Source organism: Mrakia frigida (genome assembly GCF_051309035.1).
Source record: "Mrakia frigida strain ATCC 22029 unplaced genomic scaffold BDY24scaffold_20, whole genome shotgun sequence".
Classification (NCBI taxonomy): Eukaryota; Fungi; Basidiomycota; class Tremellomycetes; order Cystofilobasidiales; family Mrakiaceae; genus Mrakia; species Mrakia frigida.
Genome location: NW_027481261.1, coordinates 410,048 through 425,394, shown reverse-complemented (window position 1 = coordinate 425,394; position 15,347 = coordinate 410,048). Strand labels below are relative to the sequence as shown.

Sequence of the window (15,347 nt, the reverse complement as noted above, 5' to 3'; positions counted from 1 at the left end):
GTCAACTCGTCGGGGGAGGGGAAGGACGCTCCCTTTGTCTTCCTTTCGCTCCTTCATTTTTTGCTCGGGAAAGTCGTCAAGATAAAGAGAGCTCTCAAGATCTCAACAAATCGCTTCCTTCATTCAGAAAATGCCATCAAAGTCGAGCTTGTTCGCTCAACCCTCCTCCCTCTCCCTCTCCCCGCCTTCTCCTCCTTGACCTCCAACGTCAACCTCCATCCCCCTCAGGATGCTACCTCTCCTCCGCCGATCCATCCTGGCGAAAGCCCTCACCCTCCAGCCTCGAGCTCCTCTTATCACCATCATCACACTCAAATCTTTCAGCTCTACTCCCAGCAACCAGAACATCACGGCCAAGAGGGTGAGTCCGGCCCCTCCTTCCCTCCCTCCCTCCTCCACACTCCTTCCTCCTCCTCCTCCTCCATCCCTCTTCGATCAAGAGATAAGATCACTGACTCTTTTCTCCATAGATGGATGCTGCTTTTGCGAAAACCCGAAAGGAGGAGGGCGAGATGGATCTGCCCAAATACGTAAGTTTCTGTCGTTCCTCCTCCCTCCCTCCCTCCCTCGCTTCTTGACCTCCTCTCCTCTCTCTCTCTCTCTCTCTTCCTCCTTCGTAGAGACCTGAAGGATCTCTCCCCGTCAACCCTCCCTACGAGCACACTACCTGGGAGAACGCTGATTTCGTAGGCATCACTTGCTTGCCGAACGGAGATCCTATCGGTTTCGATACCTCGGCTGAAGGTCAGCAGCAGCTTCCATCTTCCCTCTCTCTCTCTCTCTCTCTCCTTCTTTAGCTCGTCCTTCCCTCCGTTGAACGGACAGCTCTGACGCATCATCGCTTCTCATTGTACAGGTCTTACTCCAGAGGAAGCATACTGGTATGGAGTCCAGGGCTGGCAGGATCACGAAGACCAACATCGAGATCGTTCGTCCCATCCATCTCTCTCTCTCTCCTCTCCCTCCCTCGAGCCTTTTTTTCTCACTCCTTCCCTCCCTCCCTCAACCCCGTTCTTTCTCTCTCTTTCTCTTACTTCAAACCAGACGAGAGAGGGTTCCACACCAACCTCGACGGTTTCATCAGAACGGACGAGCGAGGACCTCATCAAGACTTCGGTGAGCTCTTTCTTTCGCGTTTCTCCGTTCGAGGTTGGAACGCGTCTCTCTCGATAGCTTGGGAACCTGAACCTGAACTTTTCCTTGGTTCTTGAATGGCACCAGTTAACGGAGGATGGTTCTTCGATACCAAAGATGGAGGGAAGAGGTATCTCGAGGGCATGTAGATCATCTCAGAGAAGGAGGTCTGCTTCGGTCGAGTTCGAGTTCGAGGTGCTTTTTGGTTTTGGGAATCGAGAAGGAGGGGGTTTCGTCGTTGGTGGTAGTAGATATTGTTTTCATTTTGCCGTAGTCGAAGAAGAAGAAGAAGAATGGAGTAGGGACACGCACATAGTCTTCACCTCTCAAGAAGGTCGGGAGTTCTTTGAAAGAGAGGACGAGCGCAAACGGACGCGTCGAGCGACTCATCTTCGAGTCTCGTTTGGGTCCAAGCAGTCGACGCTGCTCCTTGATGGGCTGATCAACTCAAGTAGGAACGTAGATCTTTCCAATGCGAAGGACATGCAGCAGTATAGACGGTGGGTGCAGACGCAAAGGACAACCCATCGATTCCAATCGTCTCACGTTCTCTCGCTCAAAACTTCGAAGAGTGGGTGCGAGCCTTCGTACTACATGCGAAACGCTACGATAGGAGGCTAAATCTGCAAGCATACGTATTCCCGCGCACGCTTTCTTTGCTTCGAGCCGGCTGCTTTTCGTAGTCTACTCGAGACGCGTCCATCCTTTCGTCGTCGATGCGTTTGCGTTTGCGTTCTCTCTCTCTCTCTCTCTCTCTCCCTTCCCCTGCATGCACTCTCATCTCGTAAAACCCAACATCTCATCTCATCTTCCCTCTCCCTTTCTCACTCCCACTCTCCCTCGCCAAAAACCACCCCCCAAAAAACCGCCTAAGCGTCCTCCCCGAGCATAACCTTCTTCCTCTCCGCCTTGGGTCTCTCCTTCCCAGCCTTGGTATGCGCCCGTCGGTTGTCCTCCTTGGCCTTGCGAGCGTCCATCATGGTTCGTTTCAGACCCGTCGCGTTGTGGATCGAGGAGGGGAGGTGACGTCGCCTGGAGGGGGGAGAGAATGAAACGAAAACGAAACGAAGAACGGAAGCGAAGGGTTAGTTGGAGTTTGAAAGAAAAAAAGAGAGAAGGGGAAAAGGGAAAAAAGGTTGAGACGTAACGTACTTCTCAATCCTCCGAACCATATCCGTCTTCCCCCACTTCTCGGTCAACTTGGCTCGGTACTCCTGGGACGCTCGAGCTCGAGAATCGATGATCCCGAGGGACGCAGAGGCTTTGGATTTCCAGAGTCTGTTTCATGCAAAACCACGAAGGATAAAAGACGGGGGTCAGTTTCGAACCGTGTTTCGACGAGGAGAGAGAGAGAGAGAGAGGAACGAACCGAATGTTTCCATCGTCGGAAGCGGACATGACGAACGTTGAGGTGGGTGTGTAGGCTACGTCCATTACCCTGCGAAAGAAAGGAAAGGAAAGGAAAGAAGACGAGAAAGAAGAAAGGGAAGGGAAGGGAAGGGAAGAAGGAACGCGGTCAGTTTCAAGGACGAGCGGGGCGAGCGAGAGCGAGAGGAGGAGGGCGGAGGGGAGGGGGAGGAACGAACCTCTGCATCCTCTTGGTATGGTAAACGTCTCGACTCTTCCCCTCGGTTCGATTCCAGATCCTGATGGTCCTGTCCCACGAGCCAGAGACGAACTCTTCTCCCGTCGGACCTAGAAAGAAACGAAATCGCGAAGAAAGAAAGAAAGAAGAAAGAAAAAAAAAAACAGACGCGTCCGTCAGTTTCTTCCGAGTTGTTTTGTTTTTCGTTCGATTCGAGAATCGGAAGGGAGGGGAGGGGAGGGGAGGGAGGGTGGTTTTGGGGACTCACTCCAATCGCAACCCATGACGGCAGCGACGTGATCCTTGTAGATCTGGGTAGGCGAGGAGAGGTTTCGGACGTCGAAGGTGTAGAGGTTGTGGTCTTCGGAGGCGAGAAGGAGGACGGTCGGGAGGGTTGGGCACCAGGCGAGGGAGTTTGCTTTCATCTGAGGCGAGCGAGCGAGCGAGCGAACGAGACGACGAGAAGTCAGTTCGACGTCTTCGAAAGAAGAAACGATTCGAAGAAGAAGAAACGAAACCGAAAACGAAACACTCACCGCCATTCTCACCCTCCTCTCCGCCTTCCCCGTCCTCACATCGTACAAGCACATCGTCCTATCCGTCCCCGTACTAGCCAGCACGCTCGTCTCACTCTGATTGTACTTCACACAACTAACCGTCTCCTGACTCCCACCAAAGCTCAACGTCGAGATCGGCGCGCTCTTGCTCTCGTCCCAGATCTGAACGCAGTTGGACGCCGTCGCGAACGTCGGATCCGTTCGATGGTGGTCGATGGCGTTGAACGAGTATTTCCCAGAGTAGGTGAAGAGAGGTTGGACGTCGGATCCCCAGATGGCTTCCCCGTCCATGGCCATGGAGGAGGCTCCCGTGCGGGAGGAGGAGGGACCGGCTTCGATGGAGGAGTCGAGAGCGTCGGAGGGGTGGGTGGAGGTGGAGGAGGAGGTGGAAGTGACAGAGTCGTATTCGGATCCGGTTCGAGTGGTGGAAGGGGAAGCCCAGATCTTGATGGTTTGGTCTCGACCACAGGAGATGAGTCGTCGGTGGGTGGAAGCGTTGTCGCTGGAGGAACGAGGGAAGTCAGCTCGAGAGCTCTTCTCTTTGTTTGAGCTCGAGGGGAAGAGAAGCAGAAAACTCACGCAGAGAAACAAAGTCCGTTCACCTGACCTCTATGAGCATTCGGGATTCGAACCAAAGGTCGTCGATGAGGCAGCGAGTGCAGGATGATCTCTACCGAAACCAAACCATCGAAGAACGAAGGTCAGCTTCGTTCTTCTCGCTTTGCACTTCGAGCTCGTTCTGAGACTCACCTCCGTCTCCTCCTCCTCCAGCAATCACATCCGTCCTTCTCGGATCCCTTCCGAGACAGTAAACTCCATCGGTGTGACCCTCCATGGAAGCAACGAAGGGTTTCGCGAAGATCCTTTGAGGAGGGAGAGGAAGGGAGGCGAAGGAAGGGTTTGAAGGTCAGCTTTGAGCTCGCTCCTTTCTTCTGTCCACATTCTCCTCGTTCGTGCAGCAGCAGCTAGGGTTTCTCCTTCTCCGAGCTTCCCCTAAGCACTCTCTCTCTATACAAAAGGCCCTCCTCCTAATACTCTTCATTCTCCCTTAACCTCCCTCAACCTCCTCCTTCCTTCCCAGCTCCTCAAAACCCTCCCTCCCCTCCCCTCCTCTCTCTCTTCACCCCGGGCCCTTTTGACGCCCCTTAATCAACCAACTCACCTCTCAATCTTGGCCGCATTAACCGCCCTCGTATACTCCCTCTGCTTCGCAAACGGATGCAGCGCCGGGTCCAGGTTTCGATGGTTCGGAGCGGCAGCACCAGAGGTCGAGGGCAAGTGGGTGTCGAGCGAGCGGGAGATGACGTTGATTTTCTGCGAGAACATCACAAAGAGGTGTTAGTGAGTAGAAGGAGGTAGAGGAGGAGGAGCGAGGAAGGAGGAGGGAGGAAGAGGGGAACGAACCATTTGAGAGGGAGGAGAGAGGAGGGAGGAGGGAGAGGGTTGGGGAGGGAGGGAAGGGGAGGAGGGGAGGAGGGGAGGAGAGGAGAGGTTGAGCTTCGAAATTCAGCCGGGCGCAGTTTTGAGAGGTTTTTTTCCTCAAGGCTGGTTTCGAGAGAAAGGGGTTGAAAGCTTGAAAGGGGAGCTTGGAATAGTATAGATTCGAGAAAGAAGTTTTTTGACCGAGGCTCAGGTTTGGGGAAGGAGAAAAGCAAGACGAAGCGGTGAGGTGGTTCCAATCGTCGACTCGGACTCGACGCGTCTCAGTCCGTTTTGCCCTTCTCGCTCTCGCTCTTTCACTTTCACTTTTCCGGCTCGGATCCTCGAAACTCGGTTCCGAAAGAGAACTAATTAACTGAGTGAACGTTTCATTCCTAATCTCTTCCTACACCGTCTCGAAGCCCAACCTCCTCCCACTCCTTTCCTCAAACCGAATCAAGACACGACCTTCTCCCTCCCTTCCCTTCTCTTCCCTCCAACACCAACCCCTCTCCTCCTCCTCCTCCTCCTCCATCACCCTAAAACAAATCCGCCGCAGCAGCTCTCTTCCTCCCCTTCCCAGCCGGTCCTCCTCCTCCAGCAGCTCCTTCTCCCTCATGATCCAACTTCTCTCCCTCTTCCTTCACCTCTTCCTTCACCTCCTGCTTCACCTCCTCCTCCTGCTCAGGCGGAGGCGTAGCATAAGCGTACCTCTTGCTCCTCGCTCTCCTCTCCTCGGGACTGAGATCCGTGATAGGGTAGAGGAGTCCGGTGGTAGAGAGCGCGGCGGGGAGTTCGACGATGGACGCGTTGGGGAGGTTGGAAGGAGGAGGAGGAGGAGGAGGGAGACCGTTTTGGAGGTGAGGAGGGAGAGGGAGACCGTGTGGAGGAGGAGGGAAGGATTGCTGAGGAGGAGGGAAACCTCCGTTCGGGGGTGGGAAGGAGGGAGGAGGAGCACTGTGGGAGGAGAGGAGGAGGAGAGGAAGACGGAAGGAGGAGACGTTAGCTTCGAAGTTGATGGAGCGAGCGAGCGAGCGAGAACTGAAGATGTTCCGTTCTCGTCGATATAGAAAACAGAGAACATGGATTCGATCCTTCTGAAGAAGAAAAAAGAGAAGAAAGGTAACTGACCCGAACTGAGGAGGAGGAGGGAAGTTGAATCCAGGAGGAGGGAATCCGAACGGAGGAGGACCAGGAGGTCGAACGAGAGGAGACGATCCAGGGACTGCTGGCGATTGAGGAGGGAGAGGAGAGTGACCGGGAGGAGGAGGGAAGCCACCGGGAGGGAAGGGAGGGAGGGGCATTCTGTGGAAAGAAGTGAGGAGATGGCGAGCAAGGAGGGAGGGGAGGGAAGGGAAGGAAGGGAAAGAGGTGAGCTCGACGCTTCGTTCCGGTATCTTTCGAACTGCAGCGACCGAAAGCGTCTCGAAGAAGAAGCTCTTCGTCTACGTTCGTACAAGCGAGATACAGAGTGAGAAAAAGTGGGCTCACCCAGGCTGCCAACCAGGAGGAGGTCCAGGGAATCCAGGGAAGGGAGGTCGGAATCCACCAGGAGGAGGCATTCCCATTCCGGGAGGAGGCATGCCCATCCCAGGAGGAGGGAACGGGTACGGAGGCATCCCAGGCTGTTGAGGAGGAGGTTGGAATCCAGGATAAGGCGAAGGAGGAGCGAGACCGTAAGGGGAGGACATGGAAGAGGGACCGGTGGGAGGGATTCGAGGTCCAGTGGGAGGTCCTGAAGCAGCAGCAGCGAGAGCTTGAGCGGCCGCTCCGCTCATGAGAGCCTTGTGAGCTGCGAGTTGAGCTTGAAGTTCTGCTTCCGAGAGTGGGACGGTGCTGTATTTCGGGCGTTTGGCGACTGGTTTGAGAGTGGGAGCTTCAGGGACGATTCCTGCTTCCTCGTCCTTGCGTCGACGGTACTCCTTGAGAGTGTCGGCGGGGAAACCTTCCATTCCGAAGATCTCGACGTCGTAGCCATCTCGTCCAGGGAGGGTGTTGTCGAGTCTGTAAGGGCGAGAGGGAAAGAAGAGGGTTGAGGAACGTCTTCTGAGGGAGGGAGGAGGCGAGCTCGAAGGGGAAAGGAGAAGGAGGTCAAGGGAGGGAGGAGCACTCACTTGTCGGGCTCGAGCTTGTGAACCTGCGAAACATGAACAGCGAGACCTCCAGCCGTGTTGAGCTTCCTAGGACAGTGTCGACACTTGAAGTGCTTGGCTTTTTGATGCTGCATCAGAACTAGGAGAAGGGAAGGGAGGGGAAGGGAAGGAGGGAGGTCAGCTCTTTGCGATCTCGTTCTCTCTCGTGGTCCATCCTCTCTTGAGCTCCCATCCATCCAAGAAGGATCATTCAAGCTGCACGATCAAGAGGCGTCGGATGGATATAAGCTGGTAAGAAGGAGAAGCTCACCTTTCTCATCCTCAAACTCTCGTTCTAGAAAGCAAGACGGAAGGAGGTCAGGTCAGCTCTGGCTCTTCTCGCTCTCCTTCTCCTCCTCCTCCCTTCTCTCCTTTTGAAGACTCACCACAGTAGTAGCAAACGGGCTTGTGGACGACCTTGTTGGACTTGGACTTCTTCTTGGCCATTTTGTGCGAAAAGAAAGGAGGGAGGGGAGATGGGGGTGAGGAGGAAGGAGGAGAAGGAGGGAAGGGCTCGAAGCTCGAAAGAGAGATTCGGCAGCAGATTGGGATGAGCTCGACTCCTCCCTACCAACGGCCATGTCAATCCTTAGAACGTTCACTCGGCAGCAGTCCTCGCGACTATCGGCATCTTTATCGATACCAGCAACATGTAGTAGCAGCGCTTTACTTCTCCCACCAAGACGGCCGCTTTCCTCGACCTCCATCGCCTCGACCTCCTCTTCCTCCTCCCTCCCTTCCCCTTCCCCTCCCTCCTCGTCGAAACCTCCCAAACCCTACTTTATCACAACTCCAATATTCTACGTCAATGCAGGTAAGTTACTATCCCCTAGACCGCGTCAAACCCTCAGAACCTAATCGCTCTGCTCGTTTCTCAGTCCCGCACATCGGCCACCTTCATTCGATGCTCCTGGCCGACACCATCGCTCGTTTCGCCCGCCTTCAAGTCCCCTCTCGTCCAGTTCACTTCTGCACCGGAACAGACGAGCACGGACTCAAGATTCAGAACGCTGCTAGGGACAAGAAGATGACTCCGAAGGAGATGTGCGATCAGAATTCGCAGAGGTTCAGGGTCGGTTGCGAGCTTCCGTCTTTCCTTCTCTTCTTGTTGGTTTTGAGCTTGACCTGACCGCTTTTCATCTTACCCTTCACCAAACCAACTCTACAGGACCTCGCTGGAGTAGCCAACATCTCGTATACGACCTTCATCCGAACGACCGAAGAGCGGCATCGAGCAGCAGTTCAACATTTCTGGGTGAGCTCGCTCGACGCTTCCTTCCCCTCCTCTCCCTCCTCTTCGAGAACGTCAACTGACGCTGATCGTTCGTTCAACAGAATCGACTCGTCGAGCGAGGATACATCTACAAAGGGTCTCACTCGGGCTGGTACGCCGTTTCGGACGAGTGCTTCTACACTGAGAAGCAGGTCAAGGACGCGGAGGATGGGTCGGGAGCGAAGGTTCGTTTTGAGACGCGTCTCTCTTTCTTTCTTTTCTTTTCCCGTTTCTCGAAGGTTTTCCTCGAAGGCTTTTCAACCGAGCAGCATACCTTGCTCTCGACATGTTATGCGTCTCTGTGATCGTAGCTGATCTGTTCCCTCGTTCGCTCTTTGTGCTCGGAATTGTCAGGTCTCCATCGAGTCTGGCGCTCGCGTCGAATGGACCGAGGAGGAGAACTACAAGTTCCGTCTTTCAGAGTTCCGAGAACCTCTCATCGAGTGGCTCCGTCTAAACCCTCACGGTTCGTTCAATCTCTTCTCCCTTTTCTCAACGCCATCCCTTTTCCATTTCGCGTTTCTCGTCTCGTCTCGTCTCGTCGCTGATCGAAATCTCTCCCTCTCTCTTTCGTCCCTCCTTCTCTTCCTCTTTTTGAAGCCGTCACCCCCAACTCCCACTACGCTCCTCTCCTCGCCGATCTCCACTCCTCCTCAGCAGCTCATCAAGATCTCTCCATCTCCCGTCCAGCTTCCCGTTTGACCTGGGGAATCCCCGTTCCAGGAGACGAGACCCACACGATCTACGTTTGGGTGGACGCGTTGATCAACTACCTGACCGTACTTGGCTATCCTTTCGACGCGCAGGGTGTGAAGGGTGGGGCTTGGGATGTAGAGGTTGGAGGTGGGTTGGAGAAGGTCGAGGAGATGGGTTGGCCGGCGGACGTGCAGATTGTTGGGAAGGATATCGTCAGGTGAGTTTTCTCAATCATCGAAGTTTCCTTTTCGAGTCGTCCCAGACTACCTGAGAGTTTCCAGTCCGCACCTCAGCAGCTCAGTCTCTTCATCTGTCCTCCTCGTCGCGTCCCCTCGCTGACCCCCCTCCTCCCCTCCTCCCCTCGTTTCTCTCCCGCAGGTTCCACGCCGTCTACTGGCCCGCTCTCCTCATGGCTCTCTCTCTCCCTCCACCCAAAACCGTCCTCGTTCACGCTCACTGGCTCCAAGGGAAGCAAAAGATGTCGAAATCCCTCGGAAACGTCGCCGATCCGTTCGAGGCCATCGACCGCGCGGGAGTCGACTCGGTGAGAGCTTACCTGATGGGCGTGGGAGGAAGGTTGAGCAACGATTCAGGTGAGTGTACGGGGTAAGGGGCTGTAGGATGGTCGAAGGAGGTTTGAGTGTTTGGTTCTGGAGGAAGAAAGGAAGAGGAAACAACAAACGAACGCTGACTCTCTCGCCACCGTCTCTTTTCGATCCTAGACTACTCCTACTCCGCCCTCCTCCTGAACCACAAACTCCTCTCGGATCAGATCGGAAACCTTCTCAGTCGACTGAGCGGCAAGAAAGTCACCGATCGTCTCCTCGCCGGTCTCGACGACGAACCCGACGCGTCTTCCTTCCCTTGTTCGATGGTGGACGTTCGACCGGAGGAGATGGATCAGGCTTTGGACTCGGCGATGAGGGTCGTGAGGGACAAGGTGGAAGCGGCCATGTTGGATCATAACCCTTACGACGCCATGTTTGCTGTGATGCAACTCGTTTCAGAGGTGAGCTTTTCTCTTTTTCTTTTCTTTCTTTCTCACCTCACCTCTCTCTCTCTTGCTTTCTAACCTTTCTCCTCCCTCCTCCTCCCTCAGGCCAACAAACTCTACACGCACCGCCAACCGTGGTCCTCCCCTCTTCCGTCCCTCCACCAAACCTACCTCTACACGATCCATTCCCTCCGACTCACGGCGATCCTCCTCTCGCCCATCATGCCGACCAAGATGAACGAACTCATGGAGATGATGTCCGTTCCCGAGGAGCAGAGGACGTGGGAGAGCGCGTTGTGGAAGGGGGAGTCGGAGAGCGCAGGGGTGTGGGCGAGGAGGGTGGTGGAGGGGGCGAGGAGGAGGAAGGAGGAGGGGAAGAAGAAGGTGCTTTTTGAGAGGATTGGGGGGGAGGGGGAGGAGGGAGGAGGTGTGATTTGATTGATGGGTTTGTTGGAGAGTGTGGGTTTGTTTTGAATGAAAGTTGGGGACGAGTGTTAGAGAGAAAGAGAGAGAGAGAGATGCGGTTTGGACGCGTCTCCGCTCTTGCCCTCTCGACTCTCTTCTTTCCTTTCTTTCCCGACGAAAGAAGCACCGAAAAGAACGAGAGCAAAGTGCGCAAATGAGCGATAGACATAGTCTAGGTAAGCAAAGAAAAGAAGGTACGAAGAGAGAGAGCCCAAAAAGAGAAAAGAAAAACAAAGGGAAACGTAAAGCAAAACGAAACGAAACGAGACGGAGAGGATGGGTTTGGTTTTTGGTTTTTGGTTTTTGGTTTCAAAAGTTTCGCTCATCAAAGACCCGTCGTCCCTCCCTCCTCCTTCTCGAGTTCCTCCAGTCGAGCGATCTGGCTGATCTCGGCGAACAAACAAAACAAAAGAAAAACGGAAGACGCGTCAGTTTTCTTTCTTCTCGTTCGTTCCCTCCCCCAAAAACAGCATCAACACTCCACTCACCGATCCCTCACCCCTTCCTGCCACCTCTGCAGTTTCCCCACCTCGTGGACCTGGAACCCAAAGATCCTAGGCCTGTACCTCTCGGCTTTGCTCGCCGCTGCCGCCGTCGAGACGAGTCCGACGCCCGTCGGTCCCTCCTTGGGGATGAGCCCGTGCTGGTTGTACTGAGGGAGATGGGAGGTGTTGCCTGGAGGGACGGGAGGGGTTTTGGTAGGGATCATGTGAGGGTAGGCCATGAAGAGCATGTGGGGGAAGGCTGTTTTCGTTTCGAGAGGAAAGGAGGGAAGAGAGGAGGTCAGCTCGAGCGACCGACGACAACGAGCTCTCGAGGTCGAAACGAGAGAGAGAAAGAAGAAGGGAAGCAAAGGCTACGCACTAGTTCCAAAGTAAGCCCCGTCGATCGATCCATGTCGATTCGATTTAGGCGAGTAGATGTCCTCGCATCTCGGGCAGTACAGCTTGACTGCTTTCTGGTAAGGGATGTCGGAGAGTCCGACGGGGAGGAGAGGTTGGGAGTAGCAGTACACTCGAGGGCAGCGTCCGAAATCGGCTTTCTTGTACTTCTCCATCTGTACGAAACGAGGAGGAGGACGAGGACGAGGACGGGAGGAGGACGGGAGGGAGGGAGAGACGACGAGGAGACGAAGGGGTCAGCTGGAGCTCTTGCGACGAATTGGAAAGTGGGTTGAGAAGAAGTAAAACGAGACTGAACTCACCATCTTTCCCAACCCTCGAGAAGTGACAATGTAGCGAGCGTGAATGAGACCGTAGAGGAAGCGAGCAGAGGTTTCGATGGATTCTCGAACGTCGTCTTCGAGGTCTTCCTCGGCTGCAGGAAAGGAACGAGGCGAGACGGAAAAGAAAGGAAGTTAGTTCTTCGTGTCATAATCCCTTCTACGAAATCTTCGATGAACCTGAGCAACCTCTGTCGTGAGAGAGAGAGAGAGCGAGACGAAACACAAGGTCGGAACGTCGAGCTCGCCCGTCCCTTCCTTCCCTCCCTCCTCCCTCCTTCGTCCCTCCCTCCCTCCCGCCTTCCCTCAACTTTCCTTTCCTCCTCACCCTTCCACCACTTCCCCAATTTCTACTAAAACTCACCCAAGCTATCCGTAATCAACTCCAGCGCTCTCGGATACTCCTGGACGACCTCCGAGTTGAGTCCTGTGAGGTTGAACCGGTCGAGGATGTAGTCCTCGTCGACCTCGGCAAAGTATTCGTTCCCTTTCGTAGAGAGAAACCAGGTGATCCAGCTGATGGCGGAGAGGGTGAAGGGTGAGCAGAGAGAAAGGGGGAGGGGAGGTGGTGGGAGAAGGGAGGGAGGGAGGGAGGGAGGGAGGGAGGTGGAGAGAGGTGAAGGTGAAGGTGAAGAGGGCCGAAGGAGGAGAGGAGTCAGTGAGATGGATTCGAAGAAGACAAAGGGGAGAGTATATGCGCTCTCTAGAGGCGTTGAAGAGGCTAGAAGCGGGTAGACGAGAAGAGGAGAAGAAGATTGAGGTGAAGACGACGAGCTCAACGAAGGGAAGGACGAGGTGGTCTCTTGTCCTTCTCCTTCTCTCTCTCTCAACCTCCCTACAACCTCCCAGAAGTCCAACTGGCTTCGCGAGGAAGCAGGATCTCCACGGTTTCCTTTCCGGCTCTTTGGAGACGCGTACACCTTCTCTCGACGAAGCGGAAGAGCTTCGAGCTCGACCGGAACGAGAGAGACGAGGAAGGAGGACGTACGAGTTGGAGTAGTCCGAGTCAGATCCCGTAGAGAGGTCGTCCATCGTTTCGAGGGTTCAAGCTGATCGAACAGAGGTTGTATGCGCTTGTGAAGTGAGAGGGTGGAAGGCGAGTCCGAGAAGAAAGACGAAGGAGGAAGGAAGGAAGGGAAGAAGGAGGAGGATGGCCGTTAGATGAATCCCTCCCGCTCCCTTTCCCTTTCCCAAACTTCCTTAATCGATTTCGATTTTGTTAATAAGGATCCGGCCCTTCCTCCCTCCCTCCCTCCAACGTCCAACCACGACAATCCTCCTCTCCTTGCCCGCACGATGTCCTCGTATACCTCTCCTCAACTGCAGCATCCCATCCCACGAGCTCCCTTCCATCCTCCTCAACCTACGCTCGATCAATCCCCTCCTGCTTCAGCCTACGGAGCGCATCTCCCTCCAGATCAGTCGGGGTTCCAGAGATACTCGTCCCCTCCCGTGAATCTTCAAGGCCAACAGCAACAGCAGCAGCAGCAGCAGCAGCAGCAGGCTTCGTCAGGGAGTTATGGACATTCTCGTGAGTTTGAAAAAGGTCTAGTTTGAGGGAGGTTGAGGAGGGCAAGGAGAGAGGAGAGGAGAGGAGAGGAAGGAAGGAGGGGGTCTCGCTTCGTTCTTGAGCTCGACTCATCCAGCGAGAGAGCTCCACGTCGCTTCTCCTCCCTTCCCTTGCTCCTCTATCTCAAGCGCATATAACTACGCTCTACGACCCACTTTATACAAGACCGATTTCCCCACCCTACTCTCTCGCTCTCCCGCCTCCTAAGCTCATCTCGCCTCGTCCCTCTCCTCCCCTCGTCACCCTCCTTTCTGACTACTCTCCTCTTTCCTCCTCCTCTTCGTCTCTATTACAGCATACGGCTACCCTCAACAACAACAACAACAGCAACAGCAACAGCATCAACCCTTAGGAAACATGTCCTCCCAGCAACAACAAGGAGGACCAGGAGGAGGAGCTCCCCTCTGGGGGATCAACGACGCTACCACTCAGATGGGAATGCAGTTTGGGAAATCAGCCGTCGCTGCTGGACATGATTATATGGAGAAGACGGTGAGTTTCAGCTTTGGTGGATACGTTTTTGTTTTTGGGGGGGGGGGCTGGGTGGAGCGAGAGAGCTCGAAGGAGGAGAGCGAGTCGAGCTGACCGGGCGGTTGTCTTCCTTTCGTTTTCGTTTTCGTTTTCGTCGCCAGTTCACTCGCCATCTCCCAGTTCCTCTTCTGAAGCATTCGTTCGCTGTGACCAATGGGTACGTGATCAGGAAGTTGGGAGTGCTGCTTTGGCCTTGGAGGCATGGGAAGTGGGCGAGATCGGTGAGCTTCGGTTTCCCTTCCTTCCCTCGTTCCTTTCGACGTTGCGTTGTTCGAGCTCGTGGGCTCCCGTTTCTCGTCTCGTCGAGCTCGTGTCGAGGAGAAGAGGGAGATCAGAGGAGTAGAGCTCGAACAGCCAGAGCAGCCGAGTCTCGAGATCTTGGAAGGGCTGAAACGAACAAAGCTCAAGCTGACCTCCCTCCCTCCCTTCTCCTCGACCTCCAAACAGGTTCGTCGTGCTCAAGAAGGAGGTCAAAGCGAAGGATGGCTACCACCGCGAGACGATATTAACGCTCCTGATCTTTACATCCCCAGTTCGTCTCTCTTCTCTTCTCTCCTCTGCCGTCCTCTTGCTCTCTCGAGCTCACCCATCTCCCTCCCCTCCTCTTCTCCCACCCAGCCATGGCCCTCGTAACCTACACCCTCCTCTCCACCATCACCCACGGTCTCCGTTCCGCCTTCCGTCCCGAACTCCTCGGAGTCACAGCGTCCAAAGCCCTGGGCGTGGTCCTCCTCGAGTTCATCGCCATCAAGCTCGGAACGTACCTGCTCGACGTGAGAGGTGGAGCGACGGGAGTGAGTGGGAGTTTGGAGATGGCTATGTACGGGGGTTACAAGTTTGTTGGGTGAGTTGGGGGATCTTTTTTTTTTGGTTGGAAGGGGAAACGAAATTGACGCGTCGCTTTTCTTGGTTTTGTTTTTGGTGGTGGGCTACGACGTTGCCGTTTCGCAGGATCATCCTCGTCCTTCTCGTGAACCTCCTCAACCCAGGTAGACTCGTCTGGTGGGCTGTGTTCCTCTACACGGTAGCAGCGAATGCGTTCTTCCTCGTACGTTCCTTTTTACTCTCACCCAACCAACCTCCCCTTCCCTCTTCCTCTTCCTCTTCCTCTCCCCAACTCACACTCCCTCCTTCCCGCTCTTTATCCCTCTCCCACCCCACCACACACACAGCTCCGCTCCCTAAAATACGTCGTCCTCCCGGACCCTTCGTCCTCCCCGGTCTCCGTCTCGGCCAACACGTCGCACACCATCACTCACGCTCAGAGGACGACGAGGGTGAGGTTCTTGATCTTCGTGGCGGTCGCGCAGGTTTTCTTGATGGGGTTGTTGGTTTGGGTGTAGCGGAGCGAGTTGAGTTGAGGGGAGAGAGGGTGTGGGAGGGTTTGGGAGAGGAGGGAGGGAGGGATGCGGATGTGCTTTGCGCTGGGATGTCTGTTTGGGTGTGAGGGAGAGAGAGAGAGAGAGATAGAGAGAGAGAGATCGAGTGAAACGAGATGAGATGGGAAGCGGGAAAAAAGAGAGAGAGAGAGAGGAGATGGATTCTCGAGAAGACCGCCGACCCGACGCGTTCTCGGATCGCCGCTGGCTGAGTGCTTGGAGGGATCGATCGAGGCTGGCTCTTTGGGAAAAGGTTGAAACGCGAAAGGCAGACTCGCATCTGGGTTAGTTCCGGAGGTTGGCCTTTTTTTTGGGGACTGATGGAGGGAAGAAAGGAAGGAAGAACGAGGGAGGGCAAGCACGCGCTCGCTCGCTCGTAGAGAAGAAAAC

At 55.0% G+C, this 15,347-nt stretch overlaps 7 protein-coding genes across 7 annotated transcripts; 3 read left to right on the top strand and 4 right to left on the bottom strand.

Moving 5' to 3' along the window:
* The first annotated feature begins 200 nt into the window (after positions 1-200).
* Positions 201-1,450, top strand: BDY24DRAFT_392945 (uncharacterized protein). The gene is made up of 6 exons (XM_076640990.1): positions 201-361; positions 471-530; positions 621-744; positions 857-928; positions 1,045-1,116; positions 1,222-1,450. Exons 1-6 carry the CDS (start codon positions 230-232, stop codon positions 1,281-1,283), a joined length of 522 nt encoding a protein of 173 aa, XP_076495612.1. The 5' UTR covers positions 201-229; the 3' UTR covers positions 1,284-1,450.
* A 137-nt stretch (positions 1,451-1,587) lies between these two features.
* BDY24DRAFT_424222 (WD repeat DCAF13/WDSOF1 family protein) lies at positions 1,588-4,602 on the bottom strand (the record flags this gene model as incomplete). The annotated part of the gene is made up of 9 exons (XM_076644025.1): positions 1,588-2,166; positions 2,287-2,412; positions 2,504-2,572; positions 2,721-2,829; positions 2,988-3,144; positions 3,256-3,778; positions 3,856-3,946; positions 4,027-4,139; positions 4,439-4,602. 9 exons carry the CDS (start codon positions 4,600-4,602, stop codon positions 2,004-2,006), a joined length of 1,515 nt encoding a protein of 504 aa, XP_076495611.1. The 3' UTR covers positions 1,588-2,003.
* Positions 4,603-5,152: 550 nt separating this feature from the next.
* Positions 5,153-6,090, bottom strand: BDY24DRAFT_106324 (uncharacterized protein). The gene has a single exon (XM_076635827.1). It carries the CDS (start codon positions 5,997-5,999, stop codon positions 5,235-5,237), a length of 765 nt encoding a protein of 254 aa, XP_076495610.1. The 5' UTR covers positions 6,000-6,090; the 3' UTR covers positions 5,153-5,234.
* A 92-nt stretch (positions 6,091-6,182) lies between these two features.
* BDY24DRAFT_341895 (C2H2-type zinc finger protein) lies at positions 6,183-7,024 on the bottom strand (the record flags this gene model as incomplete). The annotated part of the gene is made up of 2 exons (XM_076637463.1): positions 6,183-6,699; positions 6,810-7,024. 2 exons carry the CDS (start codon positions 7,022-7,024, stop codon positions 6,183-6,185), a joined length of 732 nt encoding a protein of 243 aa, XP_076495609.1.
* A 370-nt stretch (positions 7,025-7,394) lies between these two features.
* MSM1 (methionine--tRNA ligase MSM1) lies at positions 7,395-10,228 on the top strand (the record flags this gene model as incomplete). Its single annotated transcript, XM_076644679.1, has 9 exons — positions 7,395-7,641; positions 7,706-7,899; positions 7,996-8,082; positions 8,163-8,285; positions 8,455-8,566; positions 8,701-9,013; positions 9,175-9,389; positions 9,519-9,805; positions 9,896-10,228. The coding sequence occupies exons 1-9, from the start codon at positions 7,407-7,409 to the stop codon at positions 10,226-10,228; spliced, it is 1,899 nt and encodes a 632-aa protein (XP_076495608.1). The 5' UTR covers positions 7,395-7,406.
* Positions 10,229-10,392: 164 nt separating this feature from the next.
* Positions 10,393-12,723, bottom strand: BDY24DRAFT_392932 (casein kinase II subunit beta). Its single transcript, XM_076640989.1, has 6 exons — positions 12,466-12,723; positions 11,842-11,993; positions 11,460-11,572; positions 11,120-11,312; positions 10,744-10,999; positions 10,393-10,638 (listed from the first exon to the last, which is right to left on the bottom strand). The coding sequence occupies exons 1-6, from the start codon at positions 12,507-12,509 to the stop codon at positions 10,581-10,583; spliced, it is 816 nt and encodes a 271-aa protein (XP_076495607.1). The 5' UTR covers positions 12,510-12,723; the 3' UTR covers positions 10,393-10,580.
* YIF1 (protein transporter YIF1) lies at positions 12,658-14,947 on the top strand. The gene is made up of 7 exons (XM_076640988.1): positions 12,658-13,008; positions 13,343-13,539; positions 13,680-13,799; positions 14,026-14,110; positions 14,197-14,422; positions 14,530-14,626; positions 14,751-14,947. The coding sequence occupies exons 1-7, from the start codon at positions 12,774-12,776 to the stop codon at positions 14,919-14,921; spliced, it is 1,131 nt and encodes a 376-aa protein (XP_076495606.1). The 5' UTR covers positions 12,658-12,773; the 3' UTR covers positions 14,922-14,947.
* Positions 14,948-15,347: the final 400 nt, after the last annotated feature.

Excerpts from the sequence above, each read along its gene's own strand:
- BDY24DRAFT_392945 (XM_076640990.1), top strand. The coding sequence starts at position 230 with ATGCTACCTCTCCTCCGCCGATCCATCCTGGCGAAAGCCCTCACCCTC. Across the intron at positions 531-620 it reads AGATGGATCTGCCCAAATAC|AGACCTGAAGGATCTCTCCC; the intron begins GTAAGTTTCTGT and ends CCTCCTTCGTAG. Across the intron at positions 929-1,044 it reads CGAAGACCAACATCGAGATC|ACGAGAGAGGGTTCCACACC; the intron begins GTTCGTCCCATC and ends ACTTCAAACCAG.
- BDY24DRAFT_106324 (XM_076635827.1), bottom strand. The coding sequence starts at position 5,999 with ATGCCCCTCCCTCCCTTCCCTCCCGGTGGCTTCCCTCCTCCTCCCGGT.
- BDY24DRAFT_392932 (XM_076640989.1), bottom strand. The coding sequence starts at position 12,509 with ATGGACGACCTCTCTACGGGATCTGACTCGGACTACTCCAACTC. Across the intron at positions 11,313-11,459 it reads CTCGAGGGTTGGGAAAGATG|ATGGAGAAGTACAAGAAAGC; the intron begins GTGAGTTCAGTC and ends CGTTTCGTACAG. Across the intron at positions 11,000-11,119 it reads CGGGGCTTACTTTGGAACTA|CCTTCCCCCACATGCTCTTC; the intron begins GTGCGTAGCCTT and ends AAACGAAAACAG.
- YIF1 (XM_076640988.1), top strand. The coding sequence starts at position 12,774 with ATGTCCTCGTATACCTCTCCTCAACTGCAGCATCCCATCCCACGAGCT. Across the intron at positions 14,423-14,529 it reads GGGGGTTACAAGTTTGTTGG|GATCATCCTCGTCCTTCTCG; the intron begins GTGAGTTGGGGG and ends GCCGTTTCGCAG. Across the intron at positions 14,627-14,750 it reads CAGCGAATGCGTTCTTCCTC|CTCCGCTCCCTAAAATACGT; the intron begins GTACGTTCCTTT and ends CCACACACACAG.